This window comes from Papilio machaon, chromosome 17 (genome assembly GCF_912999745.1).
Source record: "Papilio machaon chromosome 17, ilPapMach1.1, whole genome shotgun sequence".
NCBI lineage: Eukaryota > Metazoa > Arthropoda > Insecta > Lepidoptera > Papilionidae > Papilio > Papilio machaon.
This window is the reverse complement of record NC_060002.1, coordinates 5,985,219-6,008,225: the sequence shown is the minus strand read 5'-3', so window position 1 is coordinate 6,008,225 and position 23,007 is coordinate 5,985,219. Positions and strand designations below refer to the sequence as shown.

Sequence of the window (23,007 nt, the reverse complement as noted above, 5' to 3'; positions counted from 1 at the left end):
ACCCACCTGCAAGCACTTCCTTTCGATTAAAATAATTTTTATCAAAATCGGACCACCAGGGGCGGAGATTCGCGGTAACACACATAAAAAAAAAAAAAAAAAAAATTCAGTCGAATTGATAACCTCCTTCTTTTTGAAGTCGGCTAAAAAGGAATTTTAATATGTGCCCAAATTAATCAAATGTAATTTTTTCTTGTTTTTATGATACTAAAATCTATTTTCAAGGTTCAATCCCTAAATGACTAGCACTAGTTCAGTAAATTAAATAAAAAAAAATTGTCTTTAGTATGCCATAGAATTAAAGTTTAAAAATTTCTCATTAATTTTATTTCGATATATTAAAAAGCCAGCAGTTTTGGTTTTAAATTTTATTAAATCATCAACTGTCTCCTACGGGAGCTTTATTTGAACGCTTCTTTATCTTTTGCTGTCTACGTTTGAGATGGCGCTGAATGCGACCGGTGCCCTCTTTCTTTAGTTCTTCATATTGATTCACCAATGTCTCAACACGAAGTTCAGCTGGAAAGAGTATCAACACATAAATATGCATATTTACTTGTTTATGAAAAATATTACTCTCTAGAAACATAAGGATACACTTACATTTATTTTTAAAGTAAGGCTGTTTGCCTTCTCTGAAGACTTTTTCAACATCCTTCTTCTGTTTTTCTACTTTTTCTCTTTGTACCCTAGCCTTTCTGTTAGCCCTGTGCTGTTCGTTCAAACTCTGCAGTAAACGTTTGAGCTTTAGGACTTTTTCTGGATCTGTTGTCTGTTTTAGCTCTGCCCTTATAGACTTTATGTCTTCATAAAGCATATCGGAGAGGAAATTGTAGTTTTCTGCAAATTCTTTCTTGTCAAACTCACCACACAAGGGATCAAATCTAAAAGCAGTAAAAGATAATTTAAGATTTTATCTAGCATATAAAATATAACATATCAGTTTTATTATGAATAAATTGTACCGAGGATCCCGAATCTCAGTTTTCTTCACTTTTCCTGTATCCCTAAGCATTCGTACTGGTCGTTTTGAACTCATTTCCCTTGATAATTTTTAAATAAAAAAGTATGGACCTACGAAATAATACTTCTTGAATCAAAAACAACTAAGCTAAAGACTTGTGGTTCACGACAATACGGGATTCAACCCACCACCTCGGCATCGCTAAGCCCCAATTTTTAGGGCCCAAAGGTAATAAAAGTATAGACTTAGCTTAGTGATGTGAACCGTCAATAGCCCAAAGTAGAGGTTCAAATAAAATATCAAAATAAGACAACGTGGTTGTTGGGTTTCTTCGGCGAGCATGTTTCGCTAGAGTAATTCATGTCCTACCCTCCCGCAAAATTCGCGTGCAGTTGCTTAGACCACTACAACTAAAAATAATGGACATGATTTGCATTTCAGGACATATAGAAGTCAATATCACCTTATGATAAAAATAGGATTAAATAGATAATTGAGTGTGTGAAAAATTTTTTTTTCTTTTAAAAATGGAAAGATCATCTATAAGTTTTGTAACAAAACAATTTTTATTTTTTTTATTTTTCGCAATAATTAATAAGTTATATCAAAATCAAAATTAATTTTTGAATCCAGTACCGAAGACGCGCCGAGAACTCCCGAACAAATCTGAGCGCGTGTGACGTCATACTGTTTTTTTTGTCAACTTGACAGCTGACGTATAATAGCTGTAAACGATGCATTTGGATATGTTCCGATATGCACTGCGAGCACTGCACAGTGCTATCACTGTAGAAAAATTCGTTCCGTTGTGGACTGCCAGTATACTGCCGCAGTACCCTAGGGAAATATATGACGTCATAAATCGCCGCCATATGCTACTGTGAGCACTGGCGTTTTCGAGGTAAGGTACTCGCAGTACCTTGATCACGTGATCAGTCAAAACCACTCGAGTGCCTAACGTCTTATGAACAAAGCTACAGTTTAATCAGAAAATTTTAAAGTTCTGTAATTAGTTTGGATTAATAAATAAAACAATGGAAGAATTGCAAAAATTAACATTATTAGACTGTGTTGATAATGAAAACATATTCTTTTTCATGAAAAAGTACTTACTTTTATTATATTATAAATTAAATTTAAATTTAATATTAATTAAAATATTTTTAATTTGACAGTACTCCAAAACAGTTTTTTTAATGTACTAGAAAACTTGAACACACTCATTTGAATGCTGTGTCAAAAAATGCTGCTGAAAGTAAACGGGATTGCGTTCCGTTTTAAATCGTAACCAGTATAACTGGCTATAAAGGGACGGACGGCTTCACAGTATACTGAATTGACGTCAGACTGTACAGTGGTCGCAGTGCATATCGGAACATACCCATTATGAATTTGCTAAACATTATGACGTCACAAGTGTTGTGGCTATCGTTCACATTCACGTGACTATAATTTAATTTTAAATCGCTTGTAATTAATTGAAAAAAAAAATTATTTTTCGTTTTTCACGTTACATATCGATAAAATTAATAATTAAGTTTTAAAATATGTATAAATATAAACATTATTTTTTTTTCACACTCCCAATTACACAACTCTTATCATTTTTAATCCATCGTTGATATAATTAAGGATTAGAGCAGTGCACTTTATATATATAGAGATAAAAGTTGAAATTCTCTTTTACACAGTAGATTCTAGACAAATAACAATGAAAGAGTTATTTATACTTTTTACTCTGATATGCGGAGCATTTGGTGAGTTTATATGTTAATAAATGACCTTTCACATTTTGTTAACTATTATGTGTATAACTTATATAACTATACTTCTGATAGTCTTCACAAAAAGTAACTGATTTGTAAAACCAACAACAAAACAAACAAATTGAGTTATCATATTAATTATTATTAAAATAGCTGTCGCCCGCGACTCCGTCCGCGGATTTAAAAAAAAAGCATAATAAGTAGGCTATGTGTTCTTCCAAACTATGTTCTACATCTGTGACAAATTTCATGAAGATTCATTGAGACATTTCGGAGATACCTTCAAACAAACATTCGCATTTATAATATTAGTAAGATATATTTACATATAAGCTTAACTCTCTTACGAAATGTATTAATACATATTGTGGTCTTTATTTTGTCAAAAAAAATGAAAGCGGAAATAACAAGTGTCATAATGTGCAATAGCAGTCGAAAGCTACTGTTCATATTATTTAGAACAAATATACATATAAAGGTGGGTATCCATTACGTTCGCGAACCTCTTGCGCGCTCCCGTAACCGCTCTGATGGACACGGGTTCGCGTATCTCCATAGGAACATGCATGCTCCACAGTCCTCTTGTGAACTTTGTCCGTTTGTGTTCGCCCAATTTACCGCTACCCGTTGGAGCGCTGAGCGCGGAGCGTCCACCTTACGCGCTCCAAGTTCGCAAACGTATCCACTATGCGGAGTTGTTGCAAGACCGCGGAGCGCAAAAGGTTCGCGAACATAGTGGATACGTTTGCGAACTTGGAGCACGTACGGTGCACGCTCCGCGCTCAGCTTTGGAATTTATGATACAAAAAGTAGCTTAATTTTTATATTGGACAATTGTTATCCAAATTTAAATTACGTATTGTTACAGGAGCATGGCAAAGCGGATTGCGCGGTAAGATTATTATCTTCCTTATTATTTATTATTATCTTATCCAATATTTTGGATAATAATTTTACTTTTCTGATTGTGTTAATCAACGACGATTAAAGGATCGGTATTGAATTATATAAATTTAAAGTTTCGTGGTTTTTGTTTCAATAATGTCTCTTTCTAGTAGCCAGTTTTAGCTCCAGTACTTCGGAGACAGTTGCATTTGCCATGGTCATAACCAATCTTGAGAAGAATTCCGGTTTTTACGAAGATCTTATTAAATTAAATCTAATTTTAATGGTGCTTGTTTTAAATCTATGTAAAATTATTATCAAATGTTTTATCACGAAATCTGAAAAAATGTTATGAATAAAATTATACGGCATTAACAAAAAAAAATCTATAAAAAAAGATAATGTTCATAATAGCATCTCGTGTTACCACTTACGTAATTAATTTTTTATGTTCAATAAAGTTTGAATTAAAATATTTGTGATTTTTTTTAGGTTCATTCTTACAAAAATAATGAGATTCAATGAAGATTCAAACAGTTATTGTTGATTTCTAACTCATTTTAATAGCGTAATTATCCGATAGCTTAAGTAAATAAAATCCCATCCTGAAAAATTTTATTAGCATTATTATAAATATGAACAATCGTATTTTTGGCTGAAGCATAAACGATATTTGTCGTGAGAGATGTATTCATGGAAATTAAATATTGGTAATTAGTCAGGTTCGGTGTCGGTATGGCCATTGGCACGGATGTCTTCATCCCGATACCGCGCACGTTGAGTGCGGCGCAGTCCCAGGGTTGGGCTAAGACTGCCCGGCCGTCAGGACCGTTGCCCAGCCTGGTCATGTACTGTGCGGATGACCGCATGATGTGCGCTCTCTATGACCCAGAGGGCATTGTTGCTGGATTACAAATCGCTGTATGTCCTTTGAAGTGTTTCTTGATTTTTTAAGATCTTAAAAATTCAGTATATACAAAAATTTTTGTTTTATAGATTGCACAAATCGACATCAGTGGCTCGACATTCAATTGGAATACTCAAGGCTTCGTCGAATGGACCGCGACAACTGCCGATGGAACAACTCTCAAGTATTGGGCTATCCAGCAATATTTTATCTCACAAGGTCTGTCTCAAAATTTCTTTTTGCCGCATACATTGTTTTATCATGTTACAAATTTTTGATTTTGGACAATATTAAATATATATAATTCATAGATACGAATAGAAACTTATCTTAGCTATCAATTACTTAATTTTTCATTTTGATGTACACAGCAACGCTAGACATGAGCAAAGAAGATCGTATGAAGATGGCTAAGTCCTCGTCTCTGCTGCGTGAAGGCGCTGTGTGGCTTCCAGGCTTCAACGGGAAGCTGATGCGGATCTCCGCGAACAGCACTGACCTTGAAAAGAGCTCCTTCACTATACAAGCTTGCATTCCTTTGATGGGTAAGCAGAAAGGAGCGTAACCACGCTAGCAAAACGAAGTGAACCGCTAGGTCGTCTTATAAGCCATAACCAACTTTTTACTACCCTGAGATTTTTAATAAATATGAGTTATGGTATGACATGTAAAGGGTAAACAAAACAAGAGTGGAAAGACGAAATGAAAGTTGAAAATTAAATTAATTAGAATGGCCCTTACCGCTTTTAAATTGTGGAGCCTTACTTCTCAATTTATAACAAAATATTTATTTGTATTCGACACCTTTGTTTCTATGAGGTCCTAGTACTCCGATTGAAGACGTATTGATGGACTATCTGCTGCTACTTTTGCTACAATTGTCTATACTCTATTGGAATAGCCTTTAAACAGCAGTACACTAACAAGTGTATTTATTGCTTAAATACCCTTCTTTGTAGGTCGTCACTATTATTACAAAATGACACCGACAACGAGTTGCGCGTCCGACACGTTGTTGCCTTGGTTCCCGATCGGCCACTCCGGGCAGACAATCGCCACAGGTCTCATAATGCACGGTAAACTCGCATTCAACAAGAGGACTAAGAAAAATTGGTTCGAAACTCCGGATAGTGCTGCAGTTCAGGTACTGATAGGGAGATAAATATATTAAAAACTAGCTTTTGCACGCAACTTCCTTTGTGCGGAATTAAAAAAAAAAACAGGATGAATAATAGTACTATGTTATTTGAGACTATGTTCTGTACCCCTGACATATTTCAATCAGATATGTCGAAACGTTGCAGAGTTATCAAATAAATATGGGAATCAAACGTATCCCACGGGAACCGTATATTTCCTGGATCATCGGTAGCCTATGTTTTCTTTCAGATTATGCATTCTACATCTTAATCAAATTTCGCCGTTCTGGAAATACCTATTAACATACATCCAAACATTCGCATTTATAATATAAATGAAAAGTAAAAATTTAATGTTGCTTGGTTAGAATAATAGTTTTTTTGTTAAAATATCTTGAATCTTATATTTTCGCCTGTGAAATAGGAAGGTATAGCCCGGGAGCCAGGTCCATTTTCGGTCAAGTATTTCTTCTCGAGCGAAACTTCGTAAAATGCATAAGGGACTTATACTATGAATACTGGCGACCGTCAGCTGCGACTCCGTGGGTGGGGTGGGCAGTGGCAGCCTCCCACGCATGGAAAAAAAAATTTTTTTCTGTCATTTCCTCTCATTTGATAATTTATCAGAGTATAGTTTATGTAGTATTTTGAAAGAAAAACATAGTCAGGTGACATTAACACGGTGGATTATACGTCAGCTGGCTCCTTGAAGATGAAAAAAAATTTTTTTTTCAATGATTTCCTCTCTCTTCCACTAAAAATTTACCTGGTGATCGTTTATATGCTACTATGAATGAAAATTAATGTTAGCTTGCTGTATCTCAGTGGAAAGTTTGTCAGCTGGTACCTTGAAAGGTGTAACGCAAAAGCATCTATGACCTACTGAAACTTATCAGCTGACGATTTTTCCTTTGACTTACAGCTAGCAGATTTTTTTTTATTATTTACTAGAGTATTTTAACAATTATCTGGTAAATTTTCGTCAAGTTTCAGGAGGTCATAGATGAGAGGAAATCATTGAAAAAAAAAATTTTTTTCATCTTCACGGAGCCAGCTTACGTATAATCCACCATGTTATGATCAGCTGACTATGTTTTTCTTTTAAAATACTACATAAACTATACTCTGATAAATTTTCAAATGAGAGGAAATGACTGAAAAAAAAATTCTCCATGCGTGGAAAGCTGCCACTGCCCACCCCACCCACGTAGTCGCAGCTTACCGTCGTCAGTATTCATAGTATAAGTCCCTTATGCATTTTACGAAGTTTCGAATGTGAGGGACTTGGTCATGAAAATCTGTCACTGGCTCCCGGACTAGTATAAGTCTTCTCAAATAACTTGACGGCCCAAGGTCATCGGCGCGCTGTGCAGTGCTCTCCCCCCGCATTGTGTTCAATACAAAGATTCGCGCGAAGTTAAGAGCCGCCAAGATATTTCAGAAAGATTATAATGTTTATGGCGAGTTTATAGAACCCATTTTTGTATATAAAAAAGGTATAAACGTCTGTACCAACCTCTCTGCTTAAATTATTTGTGCATTCTAACTCTAACACTGGTGATTTATAATAGTGTGGAATATTTAATAACAATTAGTATGTTTGTTTCAGGCTGTTGTTCCCAGAGGTCCACAGTGCCTTTACGACTTAGCTGTCAAACCGGGAGTAGTGACCATCCACACCTACTACGTAGATGCACCCTGGACTATTAATTGCACTGGAAATTAATTCATCTCCTAAAAAGTTTCAGCAATAAAATGAACTAACTCAATCCTATTTTAATTATGGTCATTATTTTATTTCTGGTATTCACAAGATTTTTTTTATAATTACATAAAAGTATTTTTATTCTATGCCAACTAAATTTTGATGTGATTTAACATTAGTATATTTTGTAAATAAAAATACCAATGCACCAACGAAACTTACCAAATGAATTTCTAAAATTTACAATCATTGGTGGTTTCAAGATTAAAGTAATTAAAAGGAATTTTAATATGTGCCCAAATTAATCAAATGTAATTTTTTCTTGTTTTTATGATGCTAAAATCTATTTTCAAGGTTCAATCCCTAAATTACTAGCACTAGTTCAGTAAATTCAATAAAAAAAAATTGTCTTTAGTATGCCATAGAATTAAAGTTTAAAAATTTCTCATTAATTTTATTTCAATATATTAAAAAGCCAGCAGTTTTGGTTTTAAATTTTATTAAATCATCAACTGTCTCCTACGGGAGCTTTATTTGAACGCTTCTTTATCTTTTGCTGTCGTCGTTTGAGATGGCGCTGAATGCGACCGGTGCCCTCTTTCTTTAGTTCTTCATATTGATTCACCAATGTCTCAACACGAAGTTCAGCTGGAAAGAGTATCAACACATAAATATGCATATTTACTTGTTTATGAAAAGTATTACTCTCTAGAAACATAAGGATACACTTACATTTATTTTTAAAGTAAGGCTGTTTGCCTTCTCTGAAGACTTTTTCTACATCCTTCTTCTGTTTTTCTACTTTTTCTCTTTGTACTCTAGCCTTTCTGCTAGCCCTGTGCTGTTCGTTCAAACTCTGCAGTAAACGTTTGAGCTTTAGGACTTTTTCTGGATCTGTTGTCTGTTTTAGCTCTGCCCTAATAGACTTTATGTCTTCGTAACGCATATCGGAGAGGAAATTGTAGTTTTCTGCAAATTCTTTTTTGTCAAACTCACCACACAAGGGATCAAATCTAAAAGCAGTAAAAGATAATTTAAGATTTTATCTATAGTATAAAATATAAAATATTAGGTTTTTTTTTAATAAATTGTACCGAGGATCCCGAATCTCAGTTTTCTTCACTTTTCCTGTATCCCTAAGCATTCGTACTGGTCGTTTTGAACTCATTTCCCTTGGCCTATTCTTGTTTTCCCTTTTAAAAAATTTTGCTTTTGGACTCGTTTCTGGGTTGTTCTTTTTTCCGAAAACTACTTCTTTGTAAAGTTTCGCACCAATTCTTTCTTTAAGTTTTTGAAGATCCTCAAAGGATAAAGACGATAACTCATTTTTAATTGCGATCTGAAAATTTTACACGATATAGCAATTCTAACAAACTGTTTAAAACAACGATGTTTTGTGATAAGTGATGTTTTCGAACATACCCTTTCCGAATCATTTTCTTCCAAATTGTTTTCTTCTGCGTCCGAGGACATTTTGTTTTCTTGGTTTATGTAGTAAATGTTTTATACAGTACTAGGATACTTAATTAAAAAATTTACAACAATACATTCCAGTTCATTTATATCGTTCCAAGCACATGATATGAAACATGAAAATGACAGACACTGACAAATGACAACTGACAACCAAACAACAAAGAAAAGAACAGAGAAACGTAAAAATGTCAAAGAAGAAAAAAGTCATTCGGAATCTGTTTGTATTTCAATACGAAATACACGAAATACATGTTGTATATTTTGCTTATATAGGGATTTTATTATAAAAATGATAAAAATATTTCATGTCATATACTAAACTTCAATTTGACTTTTTGACAAAAATTAACAAGATGTACTTTATTTTTTTAATAACCTAAAAAAAACGTAAATAATTACAATAAATGGATTTCGATGAAACTGTTACAGTGTCTAAAATATTAACACAAAATGGAGTTTGTTATCTCCTTATTTATTGGTTGGTAAATTCCTTTGACATATATTTAAACACCAGGGGAAATGTTTGGAGAGGAAAATTTTGTGCGGATCGACTAAAAAGCTTCAGTAAAAACCTTCAATTGAAAGAGGACGTTTACTATGCAAGAGTAAAGCGATGTTTAACTGAACAGAGAGAAGACTACAAGTATGAATTTAAAAACGGGTTTTTTTACTGGAAAAAGAAACTGGATCTTTCAATTATTATAGAGGGATTTCTACCATTAGATCTGGAAGAGAAAACAACCTGTTCAGAGACAAATTTAATTGAAGTGCTATTGAAAATTAACAAGAGCCTGAAAGATAAAGTTACAACAATTAATTCAAAATTAAAAGTTATAAAACTCGATTATTTAGAACATTTAGCAGACACAGAAGAATTTATAAATTTGAAAGAAAAAATGGAAAACTATGTATGCCAAAAATTCTTAAATTTGATTTACTTAAAGAAATCAAAAATAAATATGCTTGAGCCAGATACACACATTGAAAGTACAGGAGCGAGTGTAGTCAGCAATGAAGAAAATTTTACCGATGTAAAGTAAATGTAGAAAAAGTGGAAACTATATTTTTTTATCCAGATTGAAACGAATGTATGTCAAAAACAATGAATAGTCATTCTAAAATGTTGATTTTTCCATTCATTGTCGGAGTATTATAAAAAGGGAATAATCGTATGTGTATTAAATGAAATATATCTAAACAATGTAATATTGAAATAAATTTTACAATTTAATATCTAGTTATTACACTTGTTGTTTTAATATGGGTTCGTTCTAAAAAATTATATAACTTTTTCCCGCCACTCAGCCCGCGTGGGATTTAAAAAATATCGTTATTAGTAGTATTCTATTCGTTCTTCCACATTGTTGTCTACATTCTTCTAAATTATTTATTAAGTGCAAATTATGCGACGCTAGTAGTACGCTCGTTATAACTTGCGATTGTGTTTTTTTGACGGAGGAGCTGGAAAACTAGAAAAGGTAAATTAAGTTTATGAAATTGTTATTTTTTCTAATAACATTTTCACGAGCGTTTAGATGCTTACAAAAAGTAATGAAATTAAATTATTTTTTTATTATATATATGTGTTCCGCGATAGCAGCTCTTTATCTGGCCAGATATCCTTGGTCATGGGTAACTCAGCTATAATTAATGACCTGCAGATCAGCTCACGGTGCATATGTATAAAGCTGATCAGTGAACCTGCTCATAACTGAATTTATAACTGCATAGCGTTATGGTTTGCGTTTCGAGCTAGGAACTGCGAATCAACAAGCCGCTCGCGGCTCGTCGGCGCTGACTTTTAGCACATCGCGATGAGCTGTGATCTGCCAATTTTGTTGTTGATTCGCAGCTCAAAGGTTGAAGTCTATGTGGCCTAAACTTTTGAATCGGTTCGGAGTGTATTTTCACAACTCTAGATATCCTAGTTTGACTATAGAGGCAATTAACGTGGAATAAGTCCATAATACTAGATTTAAAATTTTAAGTGATAATTGATCGTTGGACGCAGTGGGACGTTTTGACGTAATTGTAGAATGTTTCAATACCAAAGAAGATTTTGATACTTTCATGACTGGAATGCTATATTTCTGGTTCGACTATATTTGTGGCTCTACACGAGTCATGAGTATAAATACATTTTATTCTTTCGTTAACATTAACTTTTTGGCTTAAAAGTGCCGTAACCAGTCCATAAATTTGCAATTTGTCAATTTTATATGTCAATGTCAATGTCACATGAAACATGTTATTGTTATTTTTTATCTTTTGTGTTTTATTACATTTATTGTATTATTTATTTTAATTATAGACGTGCATTATTTGCACAGAGTTAATGTATAGTTTTCGAATACCATTATTTAACACTACCTCGTTTGTTGTCGATACATTTCTAGAAATTTTTACATTGAATTTTTTTGTACCAGTAATTGAGGAAAAAGTAGAGTAATTGAAACACAAGCCCAGTAAATTTATAATTTCCTTCGCCTCTAAGAAAAATGGCCAAAGGGGAGACGACTGTGTCAAAATTCAACTTAAATGAAATATCCATTTATGCGAAAATTAATTGGTTAAATACTGAGACCACTGTGTTCCAAATTAAAATTTTTGATGATACTAACACATGGTCCGGTTCCTTTTCCAATGAATTGGCCGAAGAATGTAGAAAAGATGTTTTAGAAAAAGAAGATGAATATTACAGACATGTTAAAAATTGCTTATCTTATCCTAATGATAAATATATTTATGATTTTAAAGTATCTCAAAACACTGCTACATTTAAGTGGAAAAAACATTTTGAAGGAGTATCTGCTAAATTAGTTCATGGATATGTTAATTTAGACAAGGATGTTGTGACTGAAAGTAAAAATGCAATAATTGACTATCTTATAAATGAAAATACTCTACAGAGAAAAGAAATAGATAAATGTGATCTAAGGATAAAAGAAATGACACTAAAAATTGATGAATTGAAAGAAGAATTATCAAAGTTTGCAGAAATGAAAATAGCAATGGAGGATTGTTTGTACGGAAAATTTTTATCAATTTTAAACACAAAAAAATCAAGAATACAGTTTTTAGAAGATCAATTAAAGAACTATGAAAAAATTTAATACAATGTTTAGAATTAATTCTTTCTAAAATTGGTGACGATACAAAGAAAATAAAATACTTGTCAATGAAATAAGAAAATAAAATGGATTAATAATTTATTAAAAAAAATTTTTACAAAGCATATCAAAGCAAATTATTTTGTTCAATAGCTTCGTCCGAATAGTGTTATAAATTTGGGCTTGTTGTTGCACGCAGGATGGATGCAACGGTCTTCTTTTGTAAGTTCCCTGGGTTGCTTGAATGGTATACAAAGTGATTTGGCTCCCATAGCTGGACCCTTCACTTCTGCCGTGGGGTCATCATCTGTCTTTGCACTGTCCCCCTTGATTCTATCCTCACACGGTATGTCTCCACAGAACGGTGCCAGCAAAATGTGCTTCTGTTCCAAAGCTGCCACAAAATCTTCCCACTTATTCACAAGAGATAATCGTGAATCCCTCTCTTTTGTTGCCCTGGGAGTAAAAAAACATTTATAATTCATTGTTAAAGCCTAATTAAAACTATAAAGTACTAGCTTTTACCCGCGACTCCGTCCGCGCGGAATAAAAAACAGAAAACGGGGTAAAAATTATCCTATGTCCGTTCCCTGGTTCTAAGCTACCTGCCTACCAATTTTCAGTCAAATCGATTCAGCCGTTCTTGAGTTATAAATAGTGTAACTAACACGACTTTCTTTTATATATATATAGATAAATATTTATTATCTGTAAAGAAAGTAATAAAAATTGTGACATAGAAAGCAAAAGGCAACATACTGCCTTTTGGAGAGCAGATAATATCCCTATTTTAAAAGATATAAATTCTATATTTACTTTTCAAACATCTCTGTATGTGTTTGTTCGAGTAGTGCAGCAAGTTCAGTGGCCACAGCTTCACGCTTGATAGTGCGCTTGTCACCATTGACCCTTCTCACAGCTACCACCTCACCACGAGACATGTCTTTAGGGCCTAACTCCACACGGATCGGCACACCCTAGTAAAGGTTTATAATTATTTAAAATTACGGAAAGACTAATTTTAAATTAATAACTAAGCTTTGAATTTAAAGTTGAGAGTTTTAAAAATAAAAAAAAACTTGAGAGGTGTCAAGGGACACCCGGATGGAACAAAGTTCATTTCGATTAATTAGTGAAGGAACCAATGTTTATTCTATGAATAAAAAACTTAAGTCTTTTCGTTATATATATTGTCACATTGTTGCCATGGTGAAGTAGCGCTCATTCGTCGTTAACATACTTACTATAGCAAAAAGTGTCGTGACAACTTTTCGTAAGAATTTTTTCCGTCTAGCCCTCTTTCACAACGCGTGATAAGGAACTTCGTTCCAATCGTTCCAATACCAACAAGTTATAGGATTCATACAAATAAAAAATCAATGATGGAGTGAATGCCAACTAAAAGATTTAAGAAAGTGTTGCATAGAAAATATATATGGAAGTAGATATGTTCTTACCTTCAATTCCCAATGATTGAACTTCCAACCCGGTGAATAGTTGTCTCTATAATCCCCTTCAGCTCTGATCCCGCCTTTGACGAGGTCATCAACTAGTTGCTTGCAAGAATCTATCAGTGCTTTACGTTCTTCAGGTGTGCTAGATGCAGTTATACCACAAGGTACGACTATAGCTTGGATGTCTGCTACACGAGGAGGTAGAACTATACCTCGGTCATCACCATGCACTAATATCATTACACCTGATGGAGAATTTTTCTATTAGATATAACCCGAGCACCTTGAATTAGTAGAGTATTAAATGTAAATTATTTTTATACTAGTTGTCGCATGCGACTATGTCCGCGCGAAATAAACCAAACAATTCGTAACCTATGTGTTCTTTCAGACTATGCTCTATATCTATGCCAAATTTCATTGAAATTTGCTCAGTCGTTTTGGAGATACTTTCAAACAAACATCCATCCATCCATCTAAACATTTGCATTTATAATATTAGTATGAAGTATGATAATAGAAATTACCTAGTTACAGTAAATATATAGAATACTTTTTTTTTTTTAATTAATACTGTTCTGGATAAACACAAACATTAGTACAAATATAAAAAAAAAAACTTTAACCCTAAATAGCATAAAATAAAGTGGTCTTTTTTTTAATTAATCAAATTAATCGATAGTATACTACCAATAGTTCTAGTTGTGATGCCCCACGAGTTCTGGTAGACGTATTTCTTCTCCTGAGTGTCGGGGTCATCATACACTATCTCGAACATCTTGGAGAAGTTCTGACCGAGATGGTGACTAGTCGCTCCCTAGACAACAAATTACAAACTGTTTAGACCAAAGTAGCACCAGTTATCGAGAAATTGAGGAGCAGAAGGTTAGCGAGGTTTGGACATGTTATGCGGAGGGATGATAATCATATAAACAAAAAAGTAATGAGATTGAATGTGGATGGCTATAAAGGTAGAGGAAGACCAAAGAAAGTATGTATGGATTGTGTGAAAGAGGACATGCGTAAGAAGGGGGTAGATTCAGATATGACGTCTGATAGAGATGTATGGAGGAGTAGTACATACTGTGCCGACCCTTCATAGGAATAAGTTAAGATAAGTTATTTTCCTCTCAACACTATAATCTCTACGTGATTTCATTGCTGCATGACTTTTTTTTTGCAAAAGTTCAGTTTATAAGTGATTTTTTTCTTGGACAAAATCTTCAAACCAAATACAGAACTATATTTAATTATAAGTTTCACTTGTGTTAAAGTTAAGTTATATTAAAGTTAAGATTTCAATAACTTGATTTTTTTTTAGTTTCTTAGTTTAGTTTAGTTTCTTCTTACTTAGTTACTTCTTAGTTTTTTTTTTTTTTTTTTTTTAGTTTAGTTTTTTAGTATACCTGTATACCACGTCCACTGGCGGGTACGTAAGCCTCCACAGTTGTGGTGTAGTCAGCGCCTGCGAACTTCTCCTTCTCAGTCTTACGACCCTTTATCACGGGGATAGCGAGCAACTCCTCGTAGATGTAAGCGTAGAGCTCTGCAAAGAAAATATGCTATACTAGAAGTTATAAAACAAGGTACGGACATTGAAAAGTAGCCTGTAATATATCGTTGGCTCCTACGAATAAAGGAAAATGTGCAAATTAACAACTTTTTAGAAGAGTTTCAACCATATATGAAAATAGGCCGCATATCTCTTTTACTTCAGCAAAAAATACACTATTACACATGTAAATGTGTTTTGTTTAGTGCCTGTTGTTAAGTAAACTAAAAGGTAGCTTTTAACGTAAAAAAGTAAAAATCATGAATTTGTTACTTTGGCCCTAATACATAGGACCACAGGTGGGCACAGTTAATCGAAAAGTTAACTTCGTTAATCGTTAATTCGTTAATTAAAAAATTAACTTCGTTAATCGTTAAAGCGTTAAATTCTCGAAAATTTAACGCAAGTTAAAGTTAATCGTTAACAGTTAACCATACCAAAATTATACATACTAATTTCACACTTATTGTGGCGACACTTGTTTAAAATAGTAATTTGACTATACATTCTATAACACATTAGTATGAGAGACAAGTATGAATGCATTATAGTATATTTCATTACGAGTGCGAAAAGCCTGTCATTGCAAAGAGTTCCGACAATTGTCTACCCGAGCCGAGGCGCAGCCGAAGGTGAGGGTTGACAGTTGGAACAAGTTGTAATGGCAATTTCGCATGTGTACTAAACAACTATTTTTAATACAGTTGCGAAAAAATAAAGCAATTTAATATAATAATAAAAACACAATAAACTCAACTAACTAAAATGTTTGAAAAATGGTGCCAACCGTAAAAAAATACAGAGATTTTTTTTTCTTCATCTATTCTGGGTAGTCAAAAGGAACTATGCCCAAACGGCCAAGTCTTCAGTAGATTATTTTTATTGATATGAAATGATAATGAAGTTTAATGAGACGAAATAAAATGAAACCTAACCTAATTCATTGAATCAAATCATTAAATCTGATATTGTAACAAATTAGGAGCTTCTTTTTAGAAATTATTTGCTTATTTGTATGAATCATAAAAACTTCAATGATTTTTTTGTGAAAACTTCGTGGTTGGTTTTTTCTTTTTAATAGACATTATTTTGACAGTTGGGAAAGAGAACGCACGAGTTTGGAAAAGCTAAAGAAAAAGCACGAGTAAAAAAGTGTTTTAATACAGTTGCTCAAAAAGTGGCGTATTGCAGGGACGAAGAGCGTTCGGAATGTGGGCTATTACATACTCTTGCTTTTATATACTCGTAATGAAATATACTATTTCGAACCTTTTAATTTTGTCCTGTTGGTCACGTCTTTCCCGGACGCTCTGATGCATCACACTTGCACGCGAACTTCACGTATATCAATTATCAACTCGTTCGTTCACCATTCAAATCGCCGACAGTCGCTCAACATAGTTGAACTTACGAGCGTGGCGTGCCGCGTAATTTAAACAAAATGACAGCACGTCTCCAAGTTTCTAATTTAACGATTAACGGACTTTTATTAACGGAAGTTAAGTTTAACGGAAGTTAACAAAAGCGTTAAGACTTTTTGAAGTTAACTTAAAAGTTAATCCGTTAAGCAAAATGTTAACTTCGTTAATTAACGATTAACGGATTAACGAGTTAATGCCCAGCTCTGCATAGGACCCATCGATTTATGCCCTCGTGCATCAGCTCAAAGTACCATCTAAATAGATCCAGTCATTCCGGAGATTACCCGGAACAAACGTGGTGTTGCGGACAGACAAACAGACAAAAAAAGCAACGCTAATATTTGTACGAAATATGATCTTTTTTTATATATTTATTATAATATTACAAACAGACACTTCAATTTTATTAATATAAATAATAAATTTCATGTCAAAATATGTAACTAACCTAAGATTTGTAAAACTTCTTGGTCCGCCTCTTCTGTAGTGCGGAAGGCGGTGTGTCCTTCTTGCCAGAGGAACTCGCGAGTACGAAGGAATGGTTGCGGCTGCTTGAATTCCCATCTCTAGACAATAAGGTTTGGAATCAATTAACTATTGTGTATTTTATAATTACCTACTATAAATATGTACTGTGCCATTCAAACTATATGGTCGCTCGGATTGTGAGACGATGCGTAGAACATTTAGCTATTTACAGGACGTAAAAGAGGCGGGGCATAAAACGCACGCTATTCTACCCTCCTACCCACAATGAGCCGCCTGACACTTGCGGAATCGCGCTCTTAGTTTCCCGAGTGTCATAAATTCGATGGCTTCAATAGAAACTCTAAAAGTTTCAACCAAATAAGCCCCATAGGCAGTTTTATTTCAGCAAGAAATAACAATTACACCTGTAAATGTGTTTTTTTTTCATGTTGTTTACTAAACTAACACAAAAAAGTAAAAATCGTCAAATTGTTGCTTTGATCCATATACAGGGTCACAAGTGATATACTAACAACACTCGGTACTAGATTTTCGTGAAGTTTATTTAATAAACTTGGGTATTTTATAATATTCCAAATTTCCATATAAATATATGAAATGTGGATATAATATTAGTGACATTGATAAAGTTGATTTTGGTACAACGCGCCTTCACAAAGTAACATCGCCACGCCATTTCACGAGTAGTGGGACCATGCGTTGCGTAATTATTTAAAAAGAAGGTTCTCAATTCGTCTGTTTTTTTATATAATCGCCAAATATACCATACTCAAGAATCGTCTCATCAATCAGCCTGTATATAGGACTAATTAATTAAGACGGCACCGACTAGTTTCGGACCCGTCGGGGGTCCATCTTCAAGGCGAGAGTTTGAAGACTTCGCGTCGTATCGCGTCTCACATATGAATTAAGCCGTTTTGAATTAATTAATTATGTCTCACGAAAGTTTAAACAATTTAATCTATCTATATATATAAAAGAAAGTCGTGTTAGTTACACTATTTATAACTCAAGATCGGTCGAACTGATTTAGCTGAAAATTGATGGGGAGGTAGCTTAGAACTAGGAGACGGACATAGGAACTTTTTTATCTTGTGTGCATTTTTTTTATTCCGCGCGGACGAAGTCGCGGGTAAAAGCTAGTTGTATATATAGGACTCATTTATTAAATTAGTTACTTACAACGACATTGTTCCATTGGTTGAGTCTGTAGGGCAGGTCACGGTGACTTTGTATCCAGCGCGCATACGCAGGATACATTGCGGTCTCAGATGTTGGCCGCACCGCAATATGCTCAGCCAGCTCGGAACCCCCCGAGTGTGTCACCCATGCCACTTCGGGTGCAAAGTCCGCTATATGAGCCTTCTCACGCTCCAGCGCTGACTAAACAACGATTAATTGAAAAAAAAAAACACCTTCAATGCTATTAAGATTTCCACGGCACTAAAGTGATGCGACGTATCAGTATCATTCGAAGTGTTAAAAATTATTTTTAGGCGACTTCAAAAAGAAGGAGGTTATCAATTCGACTGTATTTTTTTATTTTTTATGTGTGCCTCTGGTGGTCCGATTTTGATAAAAAATATTTTAATCGAAAGGAAGTGCTTGCAGGTGGGTCCCATTTTTTTTTAAATAACTAGAAGACTAATAGATTTTGAATTTAGCTTCAAAATTTGTTGCGAAAATTAGGGACAATTTTGCTTTCAGCGCTTCCGTAGGCTAAACTATAGGACCTACATAAAAATGATGTATGGACGAATTGTAGCTCTTTAAATGTCCTAAATAAAAGTCCGCGATAGCATATATCTATCTTTTATAGTTTTCTCACAATAACCATTTTTTTCTTCAGAAACATCAATTATCTAGTTAATATGTACTTATATTTAAAATTAAACGAAAAAAGTTAGAAATATCACAGAAAATATTTACTAAGACGTTCAAATTAAGTCATATTTGAAAAGAGATGTTTACGTTTTAAATTTGGTTTGAGGCCATTTTTAACCTTCTCACCTTAGATACGAAAATCGGGAAGTATCCATCCTTGACACCAAGTTTCTTGAGTTCCTTGCTCAGGTAATTCCTGATATGTTCCCATATACTGTATGACCAAGGTCTTAGGATGTAGCATCCTGATATGTCGTAGTAATCTATCATCTCCGCTGTAATATATACATATTTATAATAACACTCCTGCAACTGTCATTCATATAAAAACATGGCACAAAAAGCCATAAACGAAAGTACACATAAATGTAAACTCCAACATCTTTGTTTATCTATAAATGAATACATCTTATATACTCGTATATAAAAGAAAGTTGTGTTAGTTACACTATTTATAACTCAAGATCAGTCGAACTGCTTAGAACTAGGAGAAGGACATGGGAACTTTTTATCTTGTGTGCATTTTTTTTATTCCGCGCGGACGTAGTCGCGGGTAAAAGCTAATATTGAATAAAATGCCGAAAAGTTTGTTCGCTCTAATCTCAAGAATTATAAATTGGATATGAAAATTTATTTGTAGCTTATAAAAAGTAATTATTAAATAAGGTTATACACTAATTAATATCACGCTAAGAGCTTTAACGGGCAAGCAAAATGGAAAATAGAAAGTGTAGTTTAAATTAACCGAGACATACTTAGCTAATTATCAACAAAATGCATCTGAAGGAAATATTACAATTATTTTAAATAATAAAAATAGTAAATCTGTTTTATAGATACACTAGCTTTTTCCCCCGACTCCGTCTGCACTTATTTAAAAGAAAAAAACTTAATATGCCTATGTATTATTAAAGATTATGTTCTACATTTGTGACAAATTTAATCAAGATCTGGTCAGCCTTTCCGGAGATATCTTCAAACATCCATCCATCCATCTAAACATTCGCATTTATAATATTAGTAAGATTTTCATACTTACATTTCGTAATCACTTGTGAGTACCATTCAGGTAGATCTGTCTCCTTGCTCGCTTCCAGACCCAGTCTAGTGATCTTCTTAACTCCGCTAGATGACTCCTCCTTTGTAGGTTTTGGCGACTGGAATTAAACTACACTTTAACAACATTATCGTCGCTTTCAGAATATTTATACTACAATTATTTTTAAATTATCTAAATAAAAATCTATATATATAAAAGAAAGTCGTGTTAGTTACACTATTTATAACTCAAGATCGGTCGGACTGATTTAGTTGAAAATTGATGGGGAGGTAATTTAGAACTAGGAGACGGACATAGGAACTTTTTTATCATGTGTGCATATTTTTATTCCGCGCGGACGGAATCGCGGGTAAAAGCTAGTATTGAATAATTTTGTCAAATGGATACTGACAGTCAAGTTTATTTTTTTTATATTAATTATGATTTGTTTAACTAAATGACTATTTCATTTCCTATTCTATAAGTTTTTTTTATTAGAAACTTAAAAGAAATTTCTTCCGAAAAAATATTTGTTTGATTAATGTCTAACAAAATTACAGAACCTATAGTGAATAAATTAAACATACCGGTTCTTTAACTTTAGGTTCCTTCTTTACTTCTTTAGGTTTATCTTTCTTCTCTTCTTTGGGCTTATCTTTCTTCTCTTTGGATTTCACTTCTCTCGGCTGCGTTGGTGCTACGTAAGCGGATCCGGTCTCTGTCTGGTATTGCGCTTTTAATTCTAGAAGCTTCTTCACTTCTGCATCGATTGTTGCCTGAAAATATATTACTATAGTTTATTAATAGTTTTAATTTTAAAAAAAGGAAGAAAATAAATTAAATGACAATTCTTCTTCATCAGCTCACTATAAGTCTCCACTAAGAGGCTCGGAAACTACCCCAAGTTAAGGGTGACTAGGACATAGTCAACCACAGCCAAGTGCGGGTTGGTTGACTTCACACATATCATAGAATTTCTTCTCAGATATGTGCAGGTTACATCACAATGTTTTCCTTCACCGTAAGAACGTCGGATAAATGTATATATGTAAATCGAAAAAGGGATTCGAACCCAGGACCTGCAGATTGCAAGTCAAGTGCTTAACCTCTGAGCCACCGACGCTCCTCCTGACCCAATCACTGTAGTATGTCATGCTAAATAAAGGCTTATTATTATTATTATAGTAAACGAATTATCTGTCGATTTTCGCAGTTATTACCTTATCAGCTTTGTTAGTTTTCAATTCTCTGACGCGATCTCCCTGACGTGTGATCTCCGCTGACAAAATGGCCGCCTTCTCCATGTCTCCGTTGGTCGCGGTTGTTTGCTATGAAATATATCTTATTGTTATAAATACGAATATTTAATTGCATGGATGTTACTAATTAATTAATTAAGAACGGCTTAATTCACGTATAATTGTCCAGTGACGGCACCGATTAGTTTCGGACCCGTCGGGGGTCCATCTTCAAGGCGAGTGTTTAAGGACTTCGCGGTTACGTCGCGTCTCACACATGAGTTAAGCCGTTCTTAATTAATTATTATGTCTCATAAAAGTTTAAAAAAATTAATGATGGATGTTACATTGAAGGTATTTCCAGAACCGCTCAAGGGAACTTAATGAAATTTGGCAGAGATGTAGTCTGGCACAAGTTTTTGTTTTGATTCCGCGCTGACGAAGTCGCGGACAAGGGCTAGTATATTTAAGTCAAATAATTTATTTAAGTTCAAAATAAATTTCTCTATTATATTAACACTACCGGCTGAATCAAATATCCACCTCCAAAATAGATAGGAATTTATTTTAAATTATTTGTTAGAAGGGAGATCAAATGAATAAAGCCCTCTAAATCTAAACGATAGATTAATTTATTTGATTACTATTCCAATTATTCAAGTAGCGGATGGATAAAAAAATAATTAAAAATACATTTATTACATTCTCTCTTTCACAATTGTTATTATGCAGTAAATAAAAAAGCAATACCTTTTTGTTATCCATTTTCTTGATATCCTGCGCCGGAGTTGCTGCGCTCGGGGTCCAATCTTTACCAGTTATTGCCTTGTACTGAGCTTTAAGGTTCAGTAAATTCTTAACCTATACGAAAAATACATTAAAACTATTACATAAAGTTTTTTTTATCATTATTTCATAACTTAGTAATGTTAAACTAAATCCATTGTGTGAAATTAAAAATTAAATTTCACTAATAAATTATACGACTAGCTATCGCCCGCGACTACGTCCCCGCGAGATTGAAAAAAAAACTTAGTAGGCTACGTGTTCTTCCAAACTATATTTTACATGTTGTAAATGTCAAATTTGTCTAATTACTACTAAAAGTTTCAGGAATTTATTTGGTTGGTTTTTATCTTTTTACCTTATATAGTTTTTTTTAATGAACATGTAAAGTATTTTATACCTCGACGTCAATAACTGTCTTTTCAGATTTAGCCGCTTTGAGTGTACGTATCTTGTCACCCTGCGCTGTAATGGCAGCTGACAGAGTATCTGCCTGTGAGTCAGTCTGCGCAGGCGCAGGCGCAGGCGCAGGACTCTGCTTGATCTGTGCTGCTGGTTTCCAATCCTGATTGTAATACATAGAAGGAATAAGTACAGTCGAGCCTGGATAAACGAGAGTTCAAGGAAACGCGATATTTCTCTCATTTATAGAAGTTTCTCTCTAACCCGAATTTCTCGCTAATGGTGGTCGTCAGTTGGAACCGGATAATGACTTACTCATATATGTTTCTCGCTTATCCAGTTCTCGCTAATTCAGGTTCGACTATATTCATTATATTTTTTTTTATGAAACTTAAACGGAATTAAAAAGTAATAATTTGTTGTCTATGTGTACTCCTATGTTCTACATCTATTCCAAATTTCATCAAGATTCATTGATCTGTCCCGGAGATATCTTCTAAAAAACATCCATCAATACATCTAAACATTCGCATTAATATTATTAGTAATATAATATTTAAAGATGACATGGATCTTTCAAGGAAATGTCGCTTTATATGTACGCGTAGTAATATTTGTTCAGTTGCATGGTTACTTGTTTAATTTATTCATTGCCTTGATTATTGTTAATTCAGATAATTGTTCAATATATTAAGTTACGTAATAACTTACACACAGGTGTACAATATTACTTGTTTTTACTTGGAAATTATAGATTAAAATAATCTTCATCTGACTTATATTTAGAACT

The 23,007-nt window shown here is 33.8% G+C and overlaps 5 protein-coding genes across 6 annotated transcripts in view; 3 read left to right on the top strand and 2 right to left on the bottom strand.

Annotated features, from left to right (window-relative positions):
* Window positions 1-353: 353 nt before the first annotated feature.
* On the bottom strand, window positions 354-8,945 carry LOC106721575 (ribosomal RNA processing protein 36 homolog). 2 transcript variants are annotated; one of them, XM_045681788.1, is made up of 5 exons: window positions 8,789-8,932; window positions 8,535-8,705; window positions 966-1,039; window positions 604-884; window positions 354-519 (listed from the first exon to the last, which is right to left on the bottom strand). In XM_045681788.1, exons 1-5 carry the CDS (start codon window positions 8,837-8,839, stop codon window positions 380-382), a joined length of 717 nt encoding a protein of 238 aa, XP_045537744.1. In that variant the 5' UTR covers window positions 8,840-8,932; the 3' UTR covers window positions 354-379. The 2 variants fall into 2 exon arrangements, with proteins under 2 accessions (XP_045537744.1, XP_014372024.1); XM_014516538.2 differs by lacking the exons at window positions 354-519; window positions 604-884; window positions 966-1,039 and adding exons at window positions 7,849-8,014; window positions 8,099-8,379 and having other exon boundaries at window positions 8,461-8,705; window positions 8,789-8,945.
* LOC106710184 lies at window positions 2,642-7,450 on the top strand. The gene is made up of 7 exons (XM_045681787.1): window positions 2,642-2,721; window positions 3,599-3,622; window positions 4,334-4,536; window positions 4,612-4,741; window positions 4,894-5,067; window positions 5,482-5,666; window positions 7,271-7,450. The coding sequence occupies exons 1-7, from the start codon at window positions 2,676-2,678 to the stop codon at window positions 7,385-7,387; spliced, it is 879 nt and encodes a 292-aa protein (XP_045537743.1). The 5' UTR covers window positions 2,642-2,675; the 3' UTR covers window positions 7,388-7,450.
* Window positions 8,946-9,246: 301 nt separating the features above from the next.
* Window positions 9,247-10,000, top strand: LOC123721882. The gene has a single exon (XM_045681946.1). The coding sequence runs from the start codon at window positions 9,247-9,249 to the stop codon at window positions 9,880-9,882; it is 636 nt and encodes a 211-aa protein (XP_045537902.1). The 3' UTR covers window positions 9,883-10,000.
* Window positions 10,001-11,121: 1,121 nt separating this feature from the next.
* On the top strand, window positions 11,122-11,988 carry LOC106721594 (DNA repair protein XRCC4). The gene has a single exon (XM_014516557.2). The coding sequence runs from the start codon at window positions 11,341-11,343 to the stop codon at window positions 11,953-11,955; it is 615 nt and encodes a 204-aa protein (XP_014372043.2). The 5' UTR covers window positions 11,122-11,340; the 3' UTR covers window positions 11,956-11,988.
* Window positions 11,989-12,098: 110 nt separating this feature from the next.
* LOC106721610 (bifunctional glutamate/proline--tRNA ligase) overlaps window positions 12,099-23,007 on the bottom strand; it is a 32,865-nt gene continuing 21,956 nt past the window's right edge. Inside the window, exons 17-29 of the mRNA XM_045681807.1 lie at window positions 22,216-22,380; window positions 21,780-21,890; window positions 21,012-21,119; window positions 20,379-20,567; window positions 19,792-19,909; window positions 18,879-19,027; window positions 18,051-18,251; window positions 16,828-16,945; window positions 14,813-14,952; window positions 14,097-14,223; window positions 13,410-13,651; window positions 12,769-12,929; window positions 12,099-12,408 (exon numbers count right to left, since the gene is read on the bottom strand). Coding sequence (XP_045537763.1) covers window positions 12,099-12,408; window positions 12,769-12,929; window positions 13,410-13,651; window positions 14,097-14,223; window positions 14,813-14,952; window positions 16,828-16,945; window positions 18,051-18,251; window positions 18,879-19,027; window positions 19,792-19,909; window positions 20,379-20,567; window positions 21,012-21,119; window positions 21,780-21,890; window positions 22,216-22,380 — 2,139 coding nt within the window. The remainder of the gene's footprint in view (window positions 12,409-12,768; window positions 12,930-13,409; window positions 13,652-14,096; window positions 14,224-14,812; window positions 14,953-16,827; window positions 16,946-18,050; window positions 18,252-18,878; window positions 19,028-19,791; window positions 19,910-20,378; window positions 20,568-21,011; window positions 21,120-21,779; window positions 21,891-22,215; window positions 22,381-23,007) is intronic.

Bases quoted from the DNA above. Each gene is read 5' to 3' on its own strand.
- LOC106721575 (XM_014516538.2), bottom strand. From the start codon at position 8,839: ATGTCCTCGGACGCAGAAGAAAACAATTTGGAAGAAAATGATTCGGAA. The intron at 8,706-8,788 runs GTATGTTCGAAA...TAAAATTTTCAG, and splicing joins AAGAAAATGATTCGGAAAGG to ATCGCAATTAAAAATGAGTT. The intron at 8,380-8,460 runs GTACAATTTATT...TACTGCTTTTAG, and splicing joins ACTGAGATTCGGGATCCTCG to ATTTGATCCCTTGTGTGGTG.
- LOC106710184 (XM_045681787.1), top strand. From the start codon at position 2,676: ATGAAAGAGTTATTTATACTTTTTACTCTGATATGCGGAGCATTTG. The intron at 5,068-5,481 runs GTAAGCAGAAAG...CCTTCTTTGTAG, and splicing joins AGCTTGCATTCCTTTGATGG to GTCGTCACTATTATTACAAA. The intron at 5,667-7,270 runs GTACTGATAGGG...TGTTTGTTTCAG, and splicing joins CGGATAGTGCTGCAGTTCAG to GCTGTTGTTCCCAGAGGTCC.
- LOC106721594 (XM_014516557.2), top strand. From the start codon at position 11,341: ATGGCCAAAGGGGAGACGACTGTGTCAAAATTCAACTTAAATGAAATA.
- LOC123721882 (XM_045681946.1), top strand. From the start codon at position 9,247: ATGGATTTCGATGAAACTGTTACAGTGTCTAAAATATTAACACAAAAT.